Source organism: Babylonia areolata, chromosome 16 (assembly GCF_041734735.1).
Source record: "Babylonia areolata isolate BAREFJ2019XMU chromosome 16, ASM4173473v1, whole genome shotgun sequence".
In the NCBI taxonomy this organism is placed as follows: Eukaryota; Metazoa; Mollusca; class Gastropoda; order Neogastropoda; family Buccinidae; genus Babylonia; species Babylonia areolata.
The window spans coordinates 24,907,140-24,928,315 of NC_134891.1; the positions used below are offsets into that span (position 1 = coordinate 24,907,140).

A 21,176-nucleotide genomic window follows, 5' to 3' on the forward strand; every position below is an offset into this window, starting at 1 on the left:
TTCAGGCATTATCAAACAGGACAAAGCTGAACGCTTCTATAACAAAGTTCAGCAGAGATGTTAAATGCATATGTGGAGAATCTATTTCAAGCAAACACATACTCTTTGAATGTCAGAGTCTGAAATCGTTTTTACCAAACTTCTCGGGAAATTCTTTTGAATGTATTTTTTGACAATTTCAAGATGTTATCTGCTATTGCAGAAGGTTTGCTGCATAGTCCAATTGGACATTTGTTATAGTTGTTACAGTTGTTTGATGTTAGCGTTTCCTTCTATATTGTGCCTATGTCTCCCCTTTCAATGTCTTATTTTTTCCAATGCTCTGTATCTTTCCCCACCACACACACACACACATACGCGCACACACACACATACACACACATCATTCATCACCGTCTGCCCAATACCGTTCCCACCACCACGCTTCGCCCCCCCTCCCCCCCCCCTTTTTTTTCTTTTTTTTTTCTCTCGTCTAATATCACTTAAAATGGAAGACGTTAAACTGAAGACTACACACACACACACACACACACACACACACACACACACAACCGCATTTTTCGAAAATACTAAAGTTGGTGAGGTGTTGTTTGCTCAGGAAATACCCCCCCCCCCCCCACCCACCCCACCCCCCCCGCCCCCACATTCCTCGAAAATGCTAAGATCAGGTTTTTCCAAATGCTAAAGTTGGTTAGGTGTTGTTTGCTCAGGAAATACCCACACTGGGGCGTCACGAGGACCGAAAGCAATGGGACTATTGTGTACAAGCGGTAGTGCGTGACACACAAACACCTGCTTTCAACTTTGTCAGGTCTTGACGACCTGGAGTGGCAGGCAGTAAATAATAAAATTAAAGGCTGGCTCCCACCAACAATCACAACAACAAAATAAACACTTGTGACGAAGAACTTTCACCACATTCGCCAGCTACAGACACAAAATGACACAATATAACACTAAATAGCAATTTAACCTTTTATTTCTCTTAATACAACACGTGCACAGCCCACTTAATCACACACTCAACACTCAGCCTTCTCGTTCGCTTCCGACGTAATGGTAACTTCATCACACTCCACACTAAACCCACAATCTTTCCACGCAATCCCGCGAGCAACAATCTCAATGCCTGGTCGATAACCTCTCGACCACCACATACATAGGTCACCAATCAAAGAACATTCTCAATCCAGCATGCAAAGGTTATAGTACAACAAGAGCAAAAGACATTCTTAGGGTCTCTTATGATCGGTACGAATCATCCCCTGGAGTTCCCGACAACCTCAAGGCACGTTCAGGTCTAGTTATTTAACACAGTACTTACGAAGAACTCTCTGACGTCACGAACTCCTCATTGTGCACTACACCACACACGCTGGAATCTCACGTCTCTGTTATGACTTGACACACGCACTACACAAACAATGCCTCCACATCTTCAGCAGCAACAAATCGACGCGTCGCGCTGACGGCCACCACCTTTTCCCTCCTCTCGTCGAAGAGCACGCTCGTGCTGGGACACTTCACCACGAGCGTTCCGGGCTCCTGCCTCGTCGACCTCGGGGTGAAGTCCGAAGTCCGCCTCCTCCGGCAACCGCAGCTCCCCCACACGTGGATAACCAACGTTCCGCTCTCCCTCTGTCCGAGAACCTACACTCAGCTTCCCCTACCACACGTTGGACCACTCACACAGGGAGAATGTACAGGGGTGGGATAGATCTAAACGGTAAAACAAAACATGATTAGGCAGATCCAGCCAGAAGAAAAGGTTATGGGGCTATGTACAGGAACGGAGATGCACAATGGGAATTTCACGTATCCAACGTCCTCCGACGCCCGCTGGCCACGCTTTCCCAGGACGACGAACACAAAAGGGAACTGGCTCACACCCCGTACTTCACAGTCACTGGTGACAAAGGAATAACACCGTTCTTCGCCGCACAGCAACGTTGTACTAAGCTTAGTAACGCAAGATGTAGCTCACCCACAGCAATGCTAGTACCCCAGTCCCAAAACAAACAATACAATCCTTCAGCACACTTCTAACAAGTGCTTCAGGCACAAGGAAAACAAGGAATAGTCCATCACCTCTGGACTGAAGTCCCTAGCACACAGTACCACCATGCACTAAGTCACATCCAAAACACATGGAGCAAAAACGCCTGCCTTCCGCAGGGAGCACACACATAGGTATCTCTCTTAACTACCCCCACGTAGAACTCTCTGATTGGTTAAAATATACTACAGCTGGTTGGTTAAAATACACTACAGCTGATTGGTTATATACAAGTCTATTTACAGATCTAGACTCTTGCACTCGCTGCCTAACTTTGACAACAACCACACTACATTTGGCGCTTAGCGCTGTCTCAGTCCTGACAAACTTGTCATGAACATCCATTCACGTACCAGTAATGATATTCTAAACAAGGCTACCGGTTCAGATTGTTTCTCAAGGAGGCGTCAGTGCGTTCGGAGAAATCCGTATACGCTAAACCACATCAACTAAAGCGCGGTGCGCCCCATCTGAGATGAGGGTACTGCGCTACATGAGCCTGTATTACTATTATTATTACTACTACTACTACTACTACTACTACTAGAAGACTACACACACACACACACACACACACACACACACAACCGCATTTTTCGAAAAGTAGTAGTAGTAGTAGTAGTAGTAGTCAAATGCCTGACAGCAGCATAACAGACGCACTTGCCAGGCCTTGAATGCGTGCATATTATATGTGTGTGTACCTATCTGATACTAAAGCCAGGTCCAAGAGAGGAGTGGCCTGGCCAGCATCGAAAGCCTGCTGATCCAGTGCCAGCTACACTGGACAGGACACGTTGTCCGCATGACAGACAGCAGGATCCCGAAGATGCTATTGTATGTCCAGCTGAAGCCCGGAAGGCCACCACGAACTTGGAAGACCCTGCAAGCGCTTCAAGGACACCTTGAAGACAAACCTCAAAGCCTGTGACATAGACATCGTTCCTGGGAGACTGATGCCCTTGACCGCTCTCGCTGGAGGATGCTGTGCTCTAGTGGCATAAAGACGTTGGAAAAGAAGGGAACGCTGGCCATTAAGGAGAAGCGTGAACGATGGAAGCAGGGCTCAACTTCTGGAGACGTTTTCCCTTTCAACACCCTGTGGGAAGTGCTGCGCTTCCAGAATCAGCCTCTTCTGGAAAGGGCAAGAGAGTGTGTATGCTCAGGTCAAATTCTTATCCCTGGAGTAGATGATGTTGTAGTTGAACCTCATCATTTTCAGCCGCTGTCTTTGCAGACTGGGTGAAAGTTTGTCGAGGCTTTTCGTTTTCAGCAGTGGAAGGAGAGGCTTGTGGTCAGACTCTGGGGTCAAGAATTTCAGTCCCAAGATATAACTGGAAAATTTTTTCGCATGCTCAGTTTAGGGATATGACCTCCTTTTCCACTTGTGCCCATCTGGATTCCGTGGGGGTCAGTGACCTGCTTGTGTAGAACACCAGTTTGTACTTTCCATCATCTTGCTTCTGAGACATCACTGCTCCCAGGCCATATGACGAGGCATCTGCTGAGATTTTTGTTGAACGATTGGGGTCATAGTGCGCCAGAATCAGGGCAGAGATCAACTTTCCTTTGGTTTTCTTGAAAGCTTCCTGCCACTGGCTTCCCCAGTTCCACTCGTTGTCTTGTTTCAAAAGCTCTCTCAAAGGCTTGTTGCCTTCCGCAAAAGTATTATCCGCGAATTTGGATACATGGTTGGCCATCTCCTGAGTTCTGTTAGATCTGTCAGTGGTGGGAAGTTTGTGATGGCTTGTACCTTCTGTGGGTCAATGTCGATTCCTTCCACTGATATGACATGTCCGAGGAATTTCACGCTTGACTTATTAAGCTGGCTCTTGTCTTCACAGAGGGTGACACCCGCCTCGTCCAGTTTGTGCAGAACGGCACTGAGACGTTTATCATGCTCATCTTGTGACTTCCCGTGGATCAGAAGATCATCAAGGTCACAAATTGTTCCTTCTTGATCTGCTAACAGCTACATCATGTTGCGTTGAAAATTTTCTGGACCTGAACTAACACCAAAGGGCAACCTTGTGTAGCAGAATCTGCCGAAGGGTGTTATAAAATGTTGTCAGAAGTTGGCTTTCTTTGTCCAAGGAAATTTGATGAACTCACTATTACAGTCCAGTCTGGTGAAGAATTTGGAACCTGACAACTGTGCAAGGAGTTCGTCTGTGTCTGGGAGAGGGAAATTTTCTCTTCTGATTCATTGAGCTTTGTGAGGTCCATGCATACCCTAACTTGGTTGTTGGGCTTGACAACTATGACAATTGGAGCGCACCAGTCTGTAGGTTCTGTTACCGGACGGATAGCTTCTGTTTCATCCAATCTGTCGATTTCTTTCTTGACATTGCCTCACAATGGGAGTGCTAGTCATCATGGTGTGGGACTGCAGATGGATTGGAATCTTCCTTCAGTGAAATCTTGTATGTTGCATTTAGTCTTCCAAGACATGTGAAGAGTTTTGGAAAATCCTGACTTTCTTTCACTTGGCTAACTTTCTCTTCCAAATTCAGTGCATTGATGGCTGGTCTGCCAAGCAACGGCTCCTCCAATCCTTTTACCACGTATATTTCTTGATTAGTTTCTTTCCCTTTGTATTTTATATTGGCAGTAAGTTTTCCCTGGATTGGAATTTCTATCTTTCCTGGTCCATAGAGCTTCTTTGCTTTCTGAAGCAGTTGTTTGTTTGTGGGAATCAATCCAGCTGAGATGACAGTCACGTCTGCGCCTGTATCAACTTTAAACTCCAGATGCGTCTATTCCATTTCCAAGCTGACCTTCCATGGGTAGCTGGTCACTTCGCCTACAATCATGTCAAGGTAGACATTCTCAAACTGTTCTTCATATGCAGCTTCATCGTTTTGTTCCTCTAAGAGATGAACTGCTGAAGAACGGCAGACAACGGCATAATTTCCCTGCTTTCGACAATTTCGGCACTGTGCGTTTCTTGCTGGAAACGTGTCTCTACTGTGTGGTGCCTTCCCACATCTAGGACATTTTGATGAAGGGTGCTGCTGATATTGTTTGGCATGTGTGCATGGCTTTCTTGAGAACGGCTTGTTTCCTTCTCTGGCAGCTGGCCTACTTCATCTATTTGCTGCTTGCTGATGTCCTCCACTGGCTGTGTTTCCTCCTACTTCTGATCCTGTTCATGGCGAGATCCTGGCTTTTCCCCCCGACATATTTTGAGATTGTGACTTTGAAGCTTTGTGTGCTCTGCAGATCATTACAGCTTTCTCAAGAGTCAGGTCTTTTCGTTCCAGTAGCTTCTGTCTAACTGCATTATCTGTGATCCCTATCACTAATTGGTCTCGGATCAAATCAGGTCTTTTCGTTCCAGTAGCTTCTGTCCAGCTGCATTATCTGTGATCCCTATCACTAACTGGTCTCGGATCAAATCAGGTCTTTTCGTTCCAGTAGCTTCTGTCTAACTACATCATCTGTGATCCCTATCACTAACTGGTCTCGGATCAAATCAGGTCTTTTCGTTCCAGTAGCTTCTGTCTAACTGCATCATCTGTGATCCCTATCACTAATCGGTCTCGGATCATTCATTCAAGATTCTGAAAATTACAAGTCTTTGCGTGTTTCCTCAAAGCAGCAACATGAGTGTCTATGTTCTCCCCAGGTGTCTCTTTTGTGAAATTTGTACGTTTCGTACACTTCACGGGTAGTGCCGACACAAAATTCTTTGAATTTTGCTAAGACTATGTCATTGTCTTCTCTGATTTCGTCTTCCCCAAAGACAAACGAAAAACAAAAAAGAACAGAGATTACCCCCCCCCCCCCCCCCCCCCCCGCCCCAACCAATTGCCCTAGCCATCCGCCTCACACCCACAAAAGCTGACTTTTACTTTTCCCCAGAAGGTGGCTTTTATCAGAAAAAAGGACCATCTCGGAAATAGATTTTTGTCACTGTGCCAGTACCTGGGTGATTTTATGCACATTTATTAAACCACAGAAATGAAAACACAGGTGAATCATTCACCAACTGGCAGACGAATGCACGCGCGCATGCACGCACACACACACACGCACACACACACACACACACACACACACACACACACACACACATATATATATATATATATATATATATATATATATATATATATATATAATAAAACAAAGTTGAAAACCAAGACCTACTTTGTTAAACAAAAAAACTAAAAATATTAATTTTCGCTGCCACCCGGCAGCTCTAAATATTCCTTCAATTGCCTATGTACACATCACTCTTTCTCACTCTCACTCTCTCTCTGTATCTCAGTGATCGAGTGTAACCACCACCACGACAAACCAGACTGGTAACTCCACGAATCAGAGTTCACAAAGAAAACCCATGGATGTCGCTTCTCAAGTTCAGTCTAACAAAAACTGTCCCAAGGTTACGTATTCAGAACAGTTCTCTTCTTTTCAGCTCATCCACTTTGTTGACCTGCTCCAACGCTGTCACCTGTAAAAAGCTATGTTGTCATATAAAATTGTGAACAGCACTGGGGCAAGACACCAAAGCTTTAATATCTTGCTACCTCCATCATACGTTCACGCTTGACATACGTTCAAGAGGTGATTTTCAGTGCTCCACTGCATTTGTTAAAGAAGCTGCAAAGCATTGATTGTAAGGCTTATAAACTCGCTCTAGGTGTGCCTATCAAATCAACCTATCAAATTGAGGATCTTACAGAAAAGCAAGTGTTTTCTCTTGATGAACAAAGGGAAGCTTCAGCAGCAAAATTTGTAATCAAATCTTCCGCATATGAAACCTTTTCAAAAGAAAAAGTTAAATTGAGTTCACACAACGATTTTGCTAAAAGAGCTAAGACAATACAGTCCATGACATCCATTAATACATTTGCATCAGATATCATTAGTGCCACAGAATCAAAAGGCAAACAGACTGAAAAAATACCTACTTTTTTCACCTGTTCCTGAATGGGAGCAGTGTAAAGCAACCTTTGACATAGATTACAGAGATTTATCCAAGAAACAGTCACCATTTCTGTTAAAAGAATTCTGTACATAAGACCTGTAGTTTGTCTCGAATGTGCTGCAGATATCAAATTCAGAAAATATTTGGGATTAGCCGCATTTTTTGTGTTTACACAATATTGGTAATAATGATTATTTAAATCTATAAGCAGTGTATCAAATCGATTTGTGGATACATTTTCTACTGATACAACTAAAGCGTCCATGGTTTGTTTTCTTTCTAATTGGACGTAGAGTTCTATTGCGTCTTCGAAAACGTGCTGCTCTTCTACCCGGCAGAAAGTTATGCCAATGCCCTGTTTTGTGAACCGATGAATATTATGTTTTATTTCCATTGTTATCTCAGTTTCCTTATTTAGATTTGGAGATTTAATAGCTTGTAATACTGGCTTCGAGTGTACTCATAATAGAACCTCACATACAGTTTTCGGAGGGTCTGAAATATAATTTAAGGCCATAGGTATGGCTATAAGTTCAGCTGTGAAAATGGAATACTCTCTACCGATATAATTTTTCTATTCTAATTGAAGGAATTGCAAAAGCCGCTCCTGAGTTACCATTTTCAGGAACAGATCCATCTGTGTGTATTTTCTTAGATAATTTGAATATTGATTTTCCATATGGGAGAGTACTTCAGTTTTTGAATGCAATTCGTACAACATTTTCTAAGAATATAAAATGTATGTGCGGTAATCAAATACATGTACGCCATCTACTCATCAGTTGTCCAAGCATAAGACAGTCCATACCAAAAGCTGTAGAAGATCACTTTTATACCACTGTTCCATTAGCCGCTGCAAAGATTTTGAATGATTATTCATTGCTTAGAATGTTTTCAGAAATTTTAAACTCCAGTCCAGTTGGCATCCTCATTTGATGTATTTTAATTAATGTCGTTATTCATATTCACATCGTTGTAAGTTAATATTTGTTGATGTTGTAAGTTTATACTTGTTGATATGCATACACCTATTTTCCCTCCTATAACACCTCAATTATTACACACCATTATCTCTTCTTCTTTTTTTTTTTTAAATTCTCGTAATAGACTTATTTTCATTTTCTCTAAAACATGCATGAACACTTTCCAATACTAATATTCACACACATTCCCTCTCTTTCACCCACTGCCTCTCTTCTTTCCGTCTAATAACACTTCCAGTGAATAGACGTTAAACTGAAGATCCACATATATATATATATATATATGTGTGTGTGTGTGTGTGTGTGTGTGTGTGTGTGTGTAAAGAGGGGGGGGGGGGTGGGCGCTGCCGCATGCTAGCAGCTTCTAGGACCCATAAGTGAGAGCTGGGTGCCGGTGGGGACCAAGAGAGGACGAACCACTTCCAGAAGAGCGTGACAAGCCCCCCCCCCCCTCCCCCCCACGCCCCCTCTCCCCCCTCTAGAGGTACTACCCCTCCCGTGCACCCCCTAACCCCCGGGCAACGGCTTTGACAGGCTGGCTAAACTAGGTGAGGGTAGCCGACGGGTCTCAAACCCTCGGTGAGTTAGGGCTTGTCTACCCATGCATGTGAAGACGATCTGGCGGACTCTGCGGAAGAAACCTTCATGGTTCAACGGAGAGGAAGGCGGTTGCAGCAGAGCACTGTGGAGTGCTGAGGGCAGGATGAGGCACATAGGACACCCTGGTCAAGAGAAAAATGAAAAAAGAACAAAAAAACCCACATCAATCTGTCAAATACTCCAAATTTTCGGAGCGATCACGCTCCTTCCTCAAGGGATAAGTTGTTTACATGTTACCAGGGTCACTCTTACGCAGCTATTATGACGCAAACACACCATGACGTAGATGTTGTGATGCAATTTCACAATGCCAGGTTTCGCCCATAGCCTAAAGAATTGCAATTGTCTATTTTCTTCTACTGTAAAAAAAATAAGTTCCTTAAAACCTAACTTACTGAATAACTCAATCAACTGTAGAGAAATAAAACAATAAATAATAACAATAATAAGAAAAATGAAATAAAAATCAATGATAAATAAATAAAGAAAATAAATAGATATTTAAAATAAAGAAAGAAAGAAAGACAGAAAATAAAAGGGGGGTGGGGGGCGTGGGGGGGGGGAGATAATCAAAAGAAGATTAAGAATGATGATAATAATAATAATAATAATAATAATAATAATAATAATAATAGAATTTTAAAAGATAGAAAGATTCTTTTTTTAATTATAATAATAAATTAATTTTAAACGATAACAAGAAAAAAAAATGATTCAAAATTAAATAAATAAATGAATAAACAAATAGATAAATAAATTAGAAAAAAGGGGGGGCAAGAGGGGCGGGTACAATTATAAACAATCAAATCGTTGAAAACAATGGGCTGTATTACAAAAAGAGAGGCATCTAAGAAAAGTTCTGATGAGGGGAAAGAAAGGGAAAGGGTTGAATTTTACATCTATGATTAACTGATGAAAAAATGTAAAAATGAATAAATAAATAAATAAGATAAAAGAAAAGAAAATAAACAACTGAATGAACTAGAATAGTAGGACATCTATCACCATAATCAGCACCAGCGTCACCTCCACACCCACAATCATTAGTATTTGTAGCGGTCATCGTTGTCGTCGTCGTCGTCGTTGTCGTCGTCGTAGTAGTGGTTGTTGTTGCTGTAATAGTCATGGAAGTGGTAGTAGTTGTGGTGGTGGGTAGTAGTAGTCGTAGTCATTGTCGTCGTCGTTGTAGTAGTAGTAGTAGTAGTTGTTGTTTTCACACAAGTTAGCATTCACACCATTCTGTTTCTGGAACTGATCCATCGTCATTGTCAAACACAGCTTTCAGGTCGAAATAAATTCAGATATCCAGTTGCAGCGTGTTGAGACCAAAAGGGTGGACTGTCCTTAGTTTCGCCATCCAGAACTGTTCCCTCTTAAGCCTTGCTTGTTTATTATTCAGATGTACTTCTTCAATGGCCATGACCTTTATGTTGTCCTGAGTATATTTGTATTTGTATTCCTTTTTATCACAACAGATTTCTCTGTGTGAAATTCGGGCTGCTCTCCCCAGGGAGAGCGCGTCGCTACCCTACAGCGCCACCCATTTTTTTGTATTTTTTCCTGCGTGCAGTTTTATTTGTTTTTCCTGTCGAAGTGGATTTTTCTACAGAATTTTGCCAGGAACAACCCTTTTGTTGCCGTGGGTTCTTTTACGTGCGCTAAGTGCATGCTGCACACGGGACCTCGGTTTATCGTCTCATCCGAATGACTAGCGTCCAGACCACCACTCATGGTCTAGTGGAGGGGGAGAAAATATCGGCGGCTGAGCCGTGATTTGAACCAGCGCCCTCAGATTCTCTCGCTTCCTAGACGGACGCGTTACCTCTAGGCCATCACTCCACTATATATAATATATATTGTGTGTGTGTGAGTGCGCGCGCATGCACACACATGATCACGGTAATAAGAGGCAAAGTAAATAAATGCAACAATACGTTTGGTTTTGTTGTTTTTTTTCTATACTATGGTACGGTATAGCGTACCTCTTGTGTACAATGCTTTGTTTACTGTGGTACGCTACAGAGTACCGCGAGTTTAAAAATTCGTAGCTCAGGGGTTAACGGTCTTGTGCGAAACTGAACGGCACAGCTCTTCTCTACAGTCACCCAAAAAAATGCACCTGTACTTTTATTGTGGCTGAGAATGCCTTTGTACAATACATGCGAGCGTACAGTCATCCAACTCCTTCTCGCTCGCCCGCTCGACAAGATGGCGTCTCCGTCAACCTCAGCAAGTACTGTGGCTCAAAGTCGAATGCGAACTGATTCTACAGTGGATATCCACTGTGCATGCATAATTGCCCATTCAATTGCTACAATCAGGAAGTGTCTATGGTTACAAAAGATCTCATTGGTAAAATTTGTGTTATATGAGAAAAACTCACCCCCTTTGTGTCAGTTGTGAAAAACATGGATTTAACTTGAAAAAAATAAGTATCATAAATCAGACAATAATATCGTGAGTGCTTTGAAACTTTGCCAGATGTTGGTCCATTCTATTTTTTGTATCGACACAAAATTTCACAGCTGTATGTAATAATAATAATGGATACTTATATAGCACACTATCCAGAAATCTGCTCTAGGTGCTTTACAAAAACGCTTTGTTAACATAAAACATTACATCTATGTTACATACACACACAAAAATATGACTACACACACACACACACACACACACACACACACACACACGCACACACACACACACTGCATACATACATTTTAACCGCAATACATGTGTATCTAACAGCTACCTTAACACATACGCACACATAGGCAGGCACAAACTTACATAAACGCACGCACACACAATACACATTCATATACATGCATGTAGTTATGTACACATACATATGTATACATACATAGTCAAGCACAGCTAACGCAAAGGAAGTGGACCTGCCACAATTGAACTTACTGCTGAGGGAAAAGGTGAGTTTTGAGACGAGATTTAAGGGGATTTAACGAGATGTAGAAGTATTTCTGGGAAAGAAGCCCAGTCAGAGTCAAAAGCCCACCCCCAAAATATCGGATTTGGAGATCATGACACACAGCGAGCCAGTGACATAAACAATTGTAAGAACTTCAAAGCGTTCGAGTTTCAACAAAATGTTTTCTATGATCATCGAAATACATAATGGAACTCATCACCGAGATCATTCAAATTACATGTAGTACACAGTCTTTCATTTCTTTCAGTACCATGAATGTTCCACACCTTTCAGTATCATGAACAACGCCCCTGCCCTGCCCCATCCCTTGCCCTGTGCACCCCCCACCCCCACCCCCACCCCCCCACCCCCACACACACACACACAAAGACTGACTGACAGTCATTGTTCCCAGAAAGGTTACTGGCTTTTTTTTTCCCCCAGAAATGAAATTGACACCGATTGTTGTCGTGCCAATGAAAAGCCAAGACAGTGTTCATTGTGGGCCATAAGACCGCAGGACAAACAACGACAAACGTGTTCGCGCGCTCGCGAGCGCGCACACGCACACACACACACGCACACACACACACACACACATGTCAAGTGCATATGCTTTAGTAACCTGACAATTAAGCATATAATTTTTGACTGTAGCTTGATGAAGCCCTACATGTACACGGAAATGAGTCTTCACAAGTGACTGAGAACGTTGATGTTTTTGACTTTTTGCATTCATTATCAGTTGTTTCGCTTGTCAGTTTGACGACTTCTCTTTTACGAAGTCCTTTAAGTAATTTCCTGTAACTGTATTTAGATTTTTTTTTTTCAAATTTCACCCTCATTTCACCCTCATTTGCCCAGTTTCCCCCAACCCTCCATTCATTCACATCTCCCACCCCTTCTAACCGATAATACTCAGATGTATTCATAAATACTTTAACAAAATGTCTTCAATCACCGATATGTGTGACGGGACATTTAACAAAATTCCTCCTCCTCCTCCACACACACACACACACACACACACACACACACACATGTCTCTGTCTCTGTTACCCAATAGACTGGCTGTGGGTGGAACTGTTCAACCAGCACAGTCGCTAACTGAGCCTTTCCCCTCCCCCACCCCCCAGTCCCCCACCCCCGCCCCCCGCCTCCCCCAACCCCCTCCACTGTTTTCTCAGAACAGCTTTTTCTTTATACTTTATCATTTCTGCCCTTCTCATTATTCTGTTCATGTCAGGCCGACCTGTTCAACTGTGTCAATGGAAGGTCAAGGCCGCTGTTTACGAAAAAGCGGTTTTCTGGGGGTGGTATCAATTACACAACATGCAAGAACTCGGGTGAATTACGCAGCAACGAACGACCTCGCCGGATCACTGACACACATTCACACACACACACACACGTACACACACACACTACACACTACACACACACACACACACACACACACAACACTATACACACACTACACACACACACACATACACACACACACACACAACACTATACACACACACTACACACACACACACACACACACACACACACACACACACACACAACACGCACACACACACACTTATATATACACACACACACACACACACACACACACACACACACACACACACACACACACACACACACACACACACACACACATATGCGCGCGTGAGGGCGCGTACATGACACAACCATTGACACCTGATCGAGTTACACCGTCACATCGTACAGGTGTTAAAGGTTGTGTGGGTGTTGGGGTAGAAGGAGAAGAAGGAAGGAAGGAAGGAAGGAAGGAAGGGGCAGGATAACAGGTAGAGAACAGGTGCACACTCCACTCTCTCCACGTTCCACAGCAGGGTCTTTTAGTCAGATGAATTGAGGTGTTTATTTCTCTCTAACTTTAAACAGCACACCTGGAACACACACAATATCAAAACCCAGGTTAACTCTCTCCATACGAACGGCGAAAGAGACGACGTTAACAGCCTTTCACCCCAATTACCACCCTCAAAATATTGCAAGTGGAAGGCTCTTATACTGAAGAGGTGAATGTTGACAAAGAATACCACAATTCTGACGACGGAAGCTCAAGGTTGGGTCATTCAGACACCCACTGGACATCCGAGGGGTCTGTGTAGAGGAGAAGAGAGGACTGGCCGTACTGAGTGAGTTAAATCAATACCAAATCATATGCTAGACATCGTTGCATTGATGGAAACAGAACCATCATTATGTTGTCTGAACAAGTAAACAAGTCCACAGATAACCTTTCTCCATTCTGACACACAACGTCTTAGCTGTACACTTCTCTTCTCAAAGAGATCTATGTAAAAATGTAAAACAAGCTTCTGATTCAGCTTACCATCAGCAATCAGTGCCATAATGGGCCGGGGGATGTGGGGCGGGAGGTACCCAAATACCCCCAAACCAGTACTCCATTAATTTTAGTCAAGTACAAGCTACATTGTGTATTTTAACCACTTTTCCTTCAGTCACTAGACTCAAATACAATTAAGCCACACACACACACGCTGGCTATACTCTCTCCAAAGTCATGGTATCTGCATCAACACATTCCAGCTACATTAACTGTGCAATACCACATCAGCCAAAAATGTCTAAATGTTCTTGTGATACAACATGACAATTCTACTAACTCCAAACTGTTTCCAAAAAAAACAACAAAAAAAAAACAGAAAGTAAATTGCCAACAAAGCAAAATGCAAGTATAAGCATTACTCACAGCCCACAACGACTCAGGGTTCACTTTATATTCATGTAGCAGAACATAATCTCACTGAGCCTGTGTCCACCAACGCGGGTGAGAAAAAAACTGCTACACTGCTCGGCCTACGTGGATTCTTGCTAGTTACTTTGCCAACAGCCTGGACAAGTCATTGGGGGAAAAACAAACACAAAACAAAACAAAACAAACAACTCCCCCAAAAAAAACAAAAACAAAAAAACAAAACAAAAAAAAACAACCAAAAAAAACAACAACAACAAAAAACAAACAAAAAAACAAACCAAAAAACACACACAAAAAAACCCACAAGTTTCAAGTTTCAAATTTTAATTATCCTTTCAACTCCTATTGGAGTACGGAGGATTACTGCAAAATAATATTTTCGTGCCCAGAACAAACATTTCCAAATACACAACAATGTCACATAAAAGTTGAGAAAACACAAATGTCTTTTAACTTCAAAAGTATAACTAGGCAACATTTGCAAATCTAATCATCTTACTTACAGCTAAAATGACTTTTTTGCCTCCTTTGAGCATATTACAAAAATTAAAAACCGATTTTGGAGACAAAAAATCATTTTGGGGAGGAAGAAAGAGTGAGAGAAGGAAAGACAGAGACAGGTCAGGATACAGAGAGAGGGAGGCAGAGAGAAACAGAGTGAGATTGAACTGAAGAGAGCGGAGAGGAGAGAGAGAGAGAGAGAGAGAGAGAGAGAGAGAGAGGAAGAGAGGAGAGAGAGAGGGGGGAGAGAGAGGAGAGTGAGGAGAGAGAGAGAGAGAGAGAGAGAGAGAGAGAGAGAGAGAGAGAGAGAGAGAGGAGAGGGGACAAGACAAGACAGAGAGAGAGAGACAGGAGACAAGACAAGACAAATTTCTTTATTTTTGATAATAATAGATAAGCGCTGGCGTGTTGCTGTTGTTGTTGTTGTTTTACATTCAGTCCCCGCCCTGAAACAGGGTCCACACAACACAATACTACATTATCAGAAAACGTCGTAGCATGCACTACTGACACTATAATACATAAAGTCATAAGCATGCACTACACCATACTACATAAAGGCATAAGCATGGTAATAATAAGACAAGAGAATAAAGTGCAACCGTTTCTTCACAGGAAAATATTCATAGAATGAGTAAAACATGGATCAATATTAACCACGTCATGCAATAATGGCAAGAGAGAAAGCGAAAGAGACCAAGGGCGTTCACTCTAACTTCAATGTTGACTTTGCCAGCACAACAATGGCTGCCAACGTGAGTGTGTGTTGTCAATGTATTCGTCAATCAGAGTTTCTCCCAGTTAACTCAAATTTACATTGCCACCTAAGACTCAAGGTTTTGCTATATTGCAACATTATCTCGAAAATACATTTGAACCGTAAAGCTTCTGCGAACAGTTGTTGAATCGGTTGCACAGTTGTCTTCACTTTCAGAATATACATCATCATCAATCATGTTAACATAATGTTATTTGTGTCCACGTTGAGCATCTGTTCTAGACGTGTCTTTTAAAACAGCAGCCGCCAAGGTATGGGTTTTTACACAACTAGTACGCTCAGCAGCATGTGTTTGCCTCATTTTATGGGTAAAGGAATTGGAAATGGAGACGCTTGTAGTAGGGCTGTAGGCTGCCCACACTGGGCGAGCTGTCAGAGAGAGACAGAGGGAGAGAGAGAGAAAATGTGTGGGGAGGGGGTCAGCTAGATGATTAGATTCTGCATGCCACTGGCATGATTTGATTTTTTTTTTCGTTTGTTTTTAAAATGAAATTGTCAAGAAACATGATTTTGTTTTATTTTCAGTGATATGAGTTGTTAACAATGTTTCTTTAAAACTATATATAATTTATATTATTTAATTTGAATTACATCATAGGGATACTTTAATTAAGTGTGATTTTTCTTCACCCTGTTATTGCTTGATACTCAGTAAGTTACTAACTTGTGTTATTATTGTACTAACCATCTGCTGATGGATCTGTTATAGCTGATGCATGCTGAGCCTTAGTAGGATCAGTAATACTAATAGTATACTTCGTTGACCCCAGGGACACTGACATGGATTACAGGATCTTTGTTTTCATATCTTTTATCTTAGGAGGTTTAGGCACCAGGATGTTTGCACATTAGTTGATCTGGAAGATCAGAAAAATCATCACCCACAACCCAGCAGACACTCCTGGGATTCATAGCAAAAACCGTTTGGTTGAAAGTCTACAGTTATACCCACTCAACCATCAACGTGAATTTATTGTGATGTTCTCATTTATTTGCCACGCAGACACACAGACACACACACACACACACACACACACACACACACACACACACCACACAACACAACACAAACATGCATACACACAATTACACACAAATTATTTCATCTCTCTCTCTCTCTCTCTCTCTCTCTCTCTCTCTCTGTCTATATATATATATATATATAAACACACACAATAGATACTGAAACAAAAAAATTGAATATATAAATGCCCATGTAATCAAATCAGGGTTGATGATTGGTTTTAATAACTGTTGTTAACTATTTTAGTTCAAAAGTTGAGTTTGAAAGAGGTAAATTCAGGAGAAATGATTAGAAAATAGAGGCAGTCACACATATATTCATGGAAAACCATTTGTGTGCATACAACATGTGTACATGTGTGTGTACCAGCTTACATGTGAATCCATTAGTGTTTTCTTGATGTGGAATTCTGTTTGCCCTTCTGTTGCAGCAGCAGCATCTCGTATGCTTGCCTACATATATATATATATATATATATATATATATATAGAGAGAGAGAGAGAGAGAGAGAGAGAGATTCAAAGAAATTTAATCCTTTTGCCCTATTTGGTGTGTGTAGAGGATACAATAACAATGCATATACACTGAATCACAATTTAGTCCAGTAATATCACTGAATAAAACAACAACAACAACAACAAATGTTACACACACACACACACACACACACACACACACACACACACACACACACACAAGCAACAACAAAAAAAAAGAAAAAAAAGTCAAAATTCACCATAAAGACAAAATGATATGATGTATCTAAAAGTTACACACGCAAGTTTTACGAATTTACTTAAGTTGTGTTTTCCTTCAATCATGAAATGAACTGCATAATCCGAACATTTACAGAAGTGATTGATATTGACATGGTATCAGTTGATTATAAAATTAATAGCAATGTTTTTAGGACATTCTGAAACAAAGAGAAATTCATCCGCAACAGCTCCCGTATTACACACTCCTTACAAATTCTGTTTTCTCTGTTTTTGGTTTCTCTTCTTCCTTCACTCACTGTTTCGATCGGCAGAGAGACAGAGACAGAGACACAGAGAGAGAGAGAGAGAGGGGGGGGGGGGTGAGGGGGGGAGATTTTGGTTCCAACTGAAGTGACTTCTTCTTCTTCTTCTGCGTTCACTCGTATGTACACGAGTGGGCTTTTACGTGTATGACCATTTTTACCCCACCATGTAGGCAGCCATACTCCATTTTCGGGGGTGTGCATGCTGGGTATGTTCTTGTTTCCATAACCCACCAAACGCTGACATAGATTGCAGGATCTTTAACGTGCGTATTTGATCTTCTGCTTGCGTATGCACACGAAGGGGGTTCAGGCACTAGCAGATCTGCACATATGTTGACCTGGGAGATCGTAAAAATCTCCACCCTTTACCTGCCAGGCGCCGTCACCATGATTCGAACCCGGGACCCTCAGATTGACAAGTCCAACGCTTTAACCACTCGGCTATTGCGCCCGTCACACTCCTTACAAATTCTGTTTTCTCTGTTTTCGGTTTCTGTTCTTCCTTCACTCATTGTTTTGATCGGCAGAGAGAGAGAGAGAGAGAGAGAGAGAGAGGTGGGGGGTGGGGGAGATTTTGGTTCCAACTGAAGTGACAAACTGTCCACAGGCACCAGTGGTTTGAAGATGGGGGTCTGTTTCAGAGTTTCAGAGTTTGTTTATTCCCATTAACTCTTTTGAGTCATAGAGAAACAAGGAAACATGACAATAACAGGATGACGGCCACAGAGGAAGAGCGAAGATAATTTAAAAAGAAGAAACAAAAGGGGGGATAATACAAATGGGGGGAAAATAAAATGAAATAAAAGGCCAAATGTAATCATCAGTCTGGTACAATGCAGTAGGACTAGACAAATGCACAGATCACAACTTAGATTTACAATACGGCTCTGTATCTGACTAACTAGTTGAGCCTGAACTGGGAACTGGGGGGTGTTAGTTGGAGCATAGCATTAACTAATGACATGGTGTAACAAAATAAAATACACAATAAAAATGTGCATGTTATTTCAGTGCAGAGAGGTGGTCTGACATAGGCGAGACAACCAGGGGACCATGGGGACCGAAAGGCAGACAACCATGTACATGGCTGCCCTCTTCTGTGTTCTGTTTGTCACCACGAACTTTGTCAACAAGGTAGGTTGTGGTGTGTGTGTGTGTGTGTGTTTTTGTGTGTGTGTGTGTGTGTGTATGGAGGTGGCTGGGGGAGGGTTGGGGGGGGGGGGGGGGGGGGAGGGCATGGTGTGTAAGTTGCGTGATACGGAAATTATTGCCGTAAAATTTGGACTATCGAGCGCATCGTTATATAAGCCATGTCCACTGAGTTCCAGTATTCCTGAGACTTGATAATAGGAATACGGCATTATGATATATATCTGTGTATCAGTCTACCTATATCTGTCTGATGTATCAGTCTGTCTAATCAATGTGTCTGTCTGAGTGTCTGTATACTTTTATTATTCTTTTCATCTTCAACACTTGGGAGATATGACTGAACTGAGATCAGTTTTTTTTTCTTTTCATTTTTTTTTTTTTCTGGAAAATTTCCTCGGCATACAACTAGTTTTAGCAAAAATATGTTCTGCATTGAAACTATGAAAGGGGGGTGGGTTATTCTGTTTTGAATTTCATGTACTTTATCATCTTTACCCACTTATGCAGATTCCATCTCTCCATCTGCAGCTGTGAAAGGGTTCATCAGTTGTTTTTTTTGTGCCCATCCCAGAGGTGCAATATTGTTTTAAACAAGATGACTGGAAAGAACTGAATTTTTGCTATTTTTATGCCTAATTTGGTGTCAGCTGACAAAGTATTTGCAGAGAAAATGTCAATGTTAAAGTTTACCACGGACACACAGACACACAGCCACACACACACACACACACACACAGACAACCGAACACTGGGTTAAAACATAGACTCACTTTGTTTACACAAGTGAGTCAAAAACGAAGCCTAATTATATGCAAACTGCATTTACTGTTATTTTTATATTTTTTTGTATTCTCTAAACTTGGCACTTTGATCTGATATTCTGACCCAACAACAAGAGCAGTCATTATTATCATTTTATGTTCAAACAGGAACTTCTTTTGCTAAGCATGGAATTTTTATTTATTTTGCAAACATTTTGGTGCAGATAGTAAAGAAGGGAAATTACTCTGTAATTAATGCTAGGGGACTTAATTTATCACAAGTGAGTCTTGAAGGCCTTGCCTCTCTTGTTTTTTTTTTTTTCTCTCATGTGCAGTATGTTCTGTCAGTCCTGCGCTTTACCTACCCAACAATCTTCCAAGGGTGAGTAGTTTGTTGTATTTACTTGTTGTTTGTTGTTGTTTGTTGTTCAGTGTGTGTGTGTGTGTGTGTGTGTGTGTGTGTGTGTGTGTGTGTTCGTTTGTTCTTTAGTTTAACGTCTTTTCACTGTAAGTGATATTAGACGAGGGAAGGAAAAAAATCGAGTGGGAGGAGGGGAAGGGGTGGGGGGATTACTGTGTATGCGTACGAGTAAGTGAAAGTGTGTGTGTGTGTGAAAATTATTGATTTAAGTTTGTGTGTGTGTGTGTGGACAGAGAGAGAGAGAGAGAGAGAGAGAGTATAGATACATGTGGTTCTTTTTGTTTGTTTTTTTATTTTTTATAGAATGAACATGACTAACCTTTTTGACTCTGATATGTACAACAAAACTAACCTGTGTAATAACCCTTTTTTCAGTTGTCTGCGGTGCCCACACCTGTGTGTGTGTGTATGTAATGTATGAATGTGTGTGTGTGTTTGTGATGAATTTTGTTTAATGCCCTGTCACGCATGATACTGGTGATCGTAGGCATTTTTTTGTTAGAGAAACGATTTTTTTTACATTTGAGTGTTATCGCTTTGGAGAGGAGGGGCAGAGTAAGAAGGGTGAGCTGGATGAAAAAAAAATTAAAACATAGGTTTTTAATATTTCAGATTACATGGTTTTTGTTTTTTTTTTGGTTTTTTTTGGGGTTTTTTTTCAGAACAAATGAAGAATCTGCTGACTCATGTGTTCTCTGTATCGTACATTTTTTTTTTAGAAATAAATTACAAGTACAGTGTGCCTTTTTTATGATTGTCAACAAGAATGATGGTCTCATGGAAAAGAAAATTGGGATAGCTGTATATAAATATCTATCTGTCTGTCTGCCTTTCTATCAACCTATCAACCTATCTATCAATTTCTCTCTCTCTCTCTCTCTCTCTCTCTATATATATATATATATGTGTGTGTGTGTGTGTGTCTGTGTGTGTGTGTGTGTGTGTGTGTTGTAATGTAATACAGTACAGTACAGTGCTGTGAAAAACAATACAGCACTGTACAAGGCAAGGGAGAGCATATATTATATATATATATATATGTGTGTGTGTGTGTGTGTGTGTGTCTGTGTATAAATACACACACACACACACACACATACATACATACACACACACACACACACACACACACACACACATATATATATATATATTATTTTCAGTTCATTGTTGCCTACATAACAGTACTCTGTGGTATATTTCTGTTTTCAGATGGCAAACCCTGGTGGGTGCATGTGTACTGAAGTCTC

At 41.5% G+C, this 21,176-nt stretch overlaps 1 protein-coding gene across 1 annotated transcript in view; it reads left to right on the forward strand.

Moving 5' to 3' along the window:
• The first annotated feature begins 15,504 nt into the window (after positions 1-15,504).
• The window catches only part of LOC143290941 (UDP-N-acetylglucosamine transporter TMEM241 homolog), a 25,839-nt gene continuing 20,167 nt past the window's right edge, over positions 15,505-21,176 (forward strand). The window contains exons 1-4 of the mRNA XM_076600514.1: positions 15,505-15,521; positions 18,604-18,726; positions 19,841-19,887; positions 21,139-21,176. The exon at positions 21,139-21,176 is cut by the window's right edge and continues 46 nt beyond it. Of these exons, the coding sequence (XP_076456629.1) occupies positions 18,646-18,726; positions 19,841-19,887; positions 21,139-21,176 (166 nt within the window). The 5' untranslated portion in view covers positions 15,505-15,521; positions 18,604-18,645. The remainder of the gene's footprint in view (positions 15,522-18,603; positions 18,727-19,840; positions 19,888-21,138) is intronic.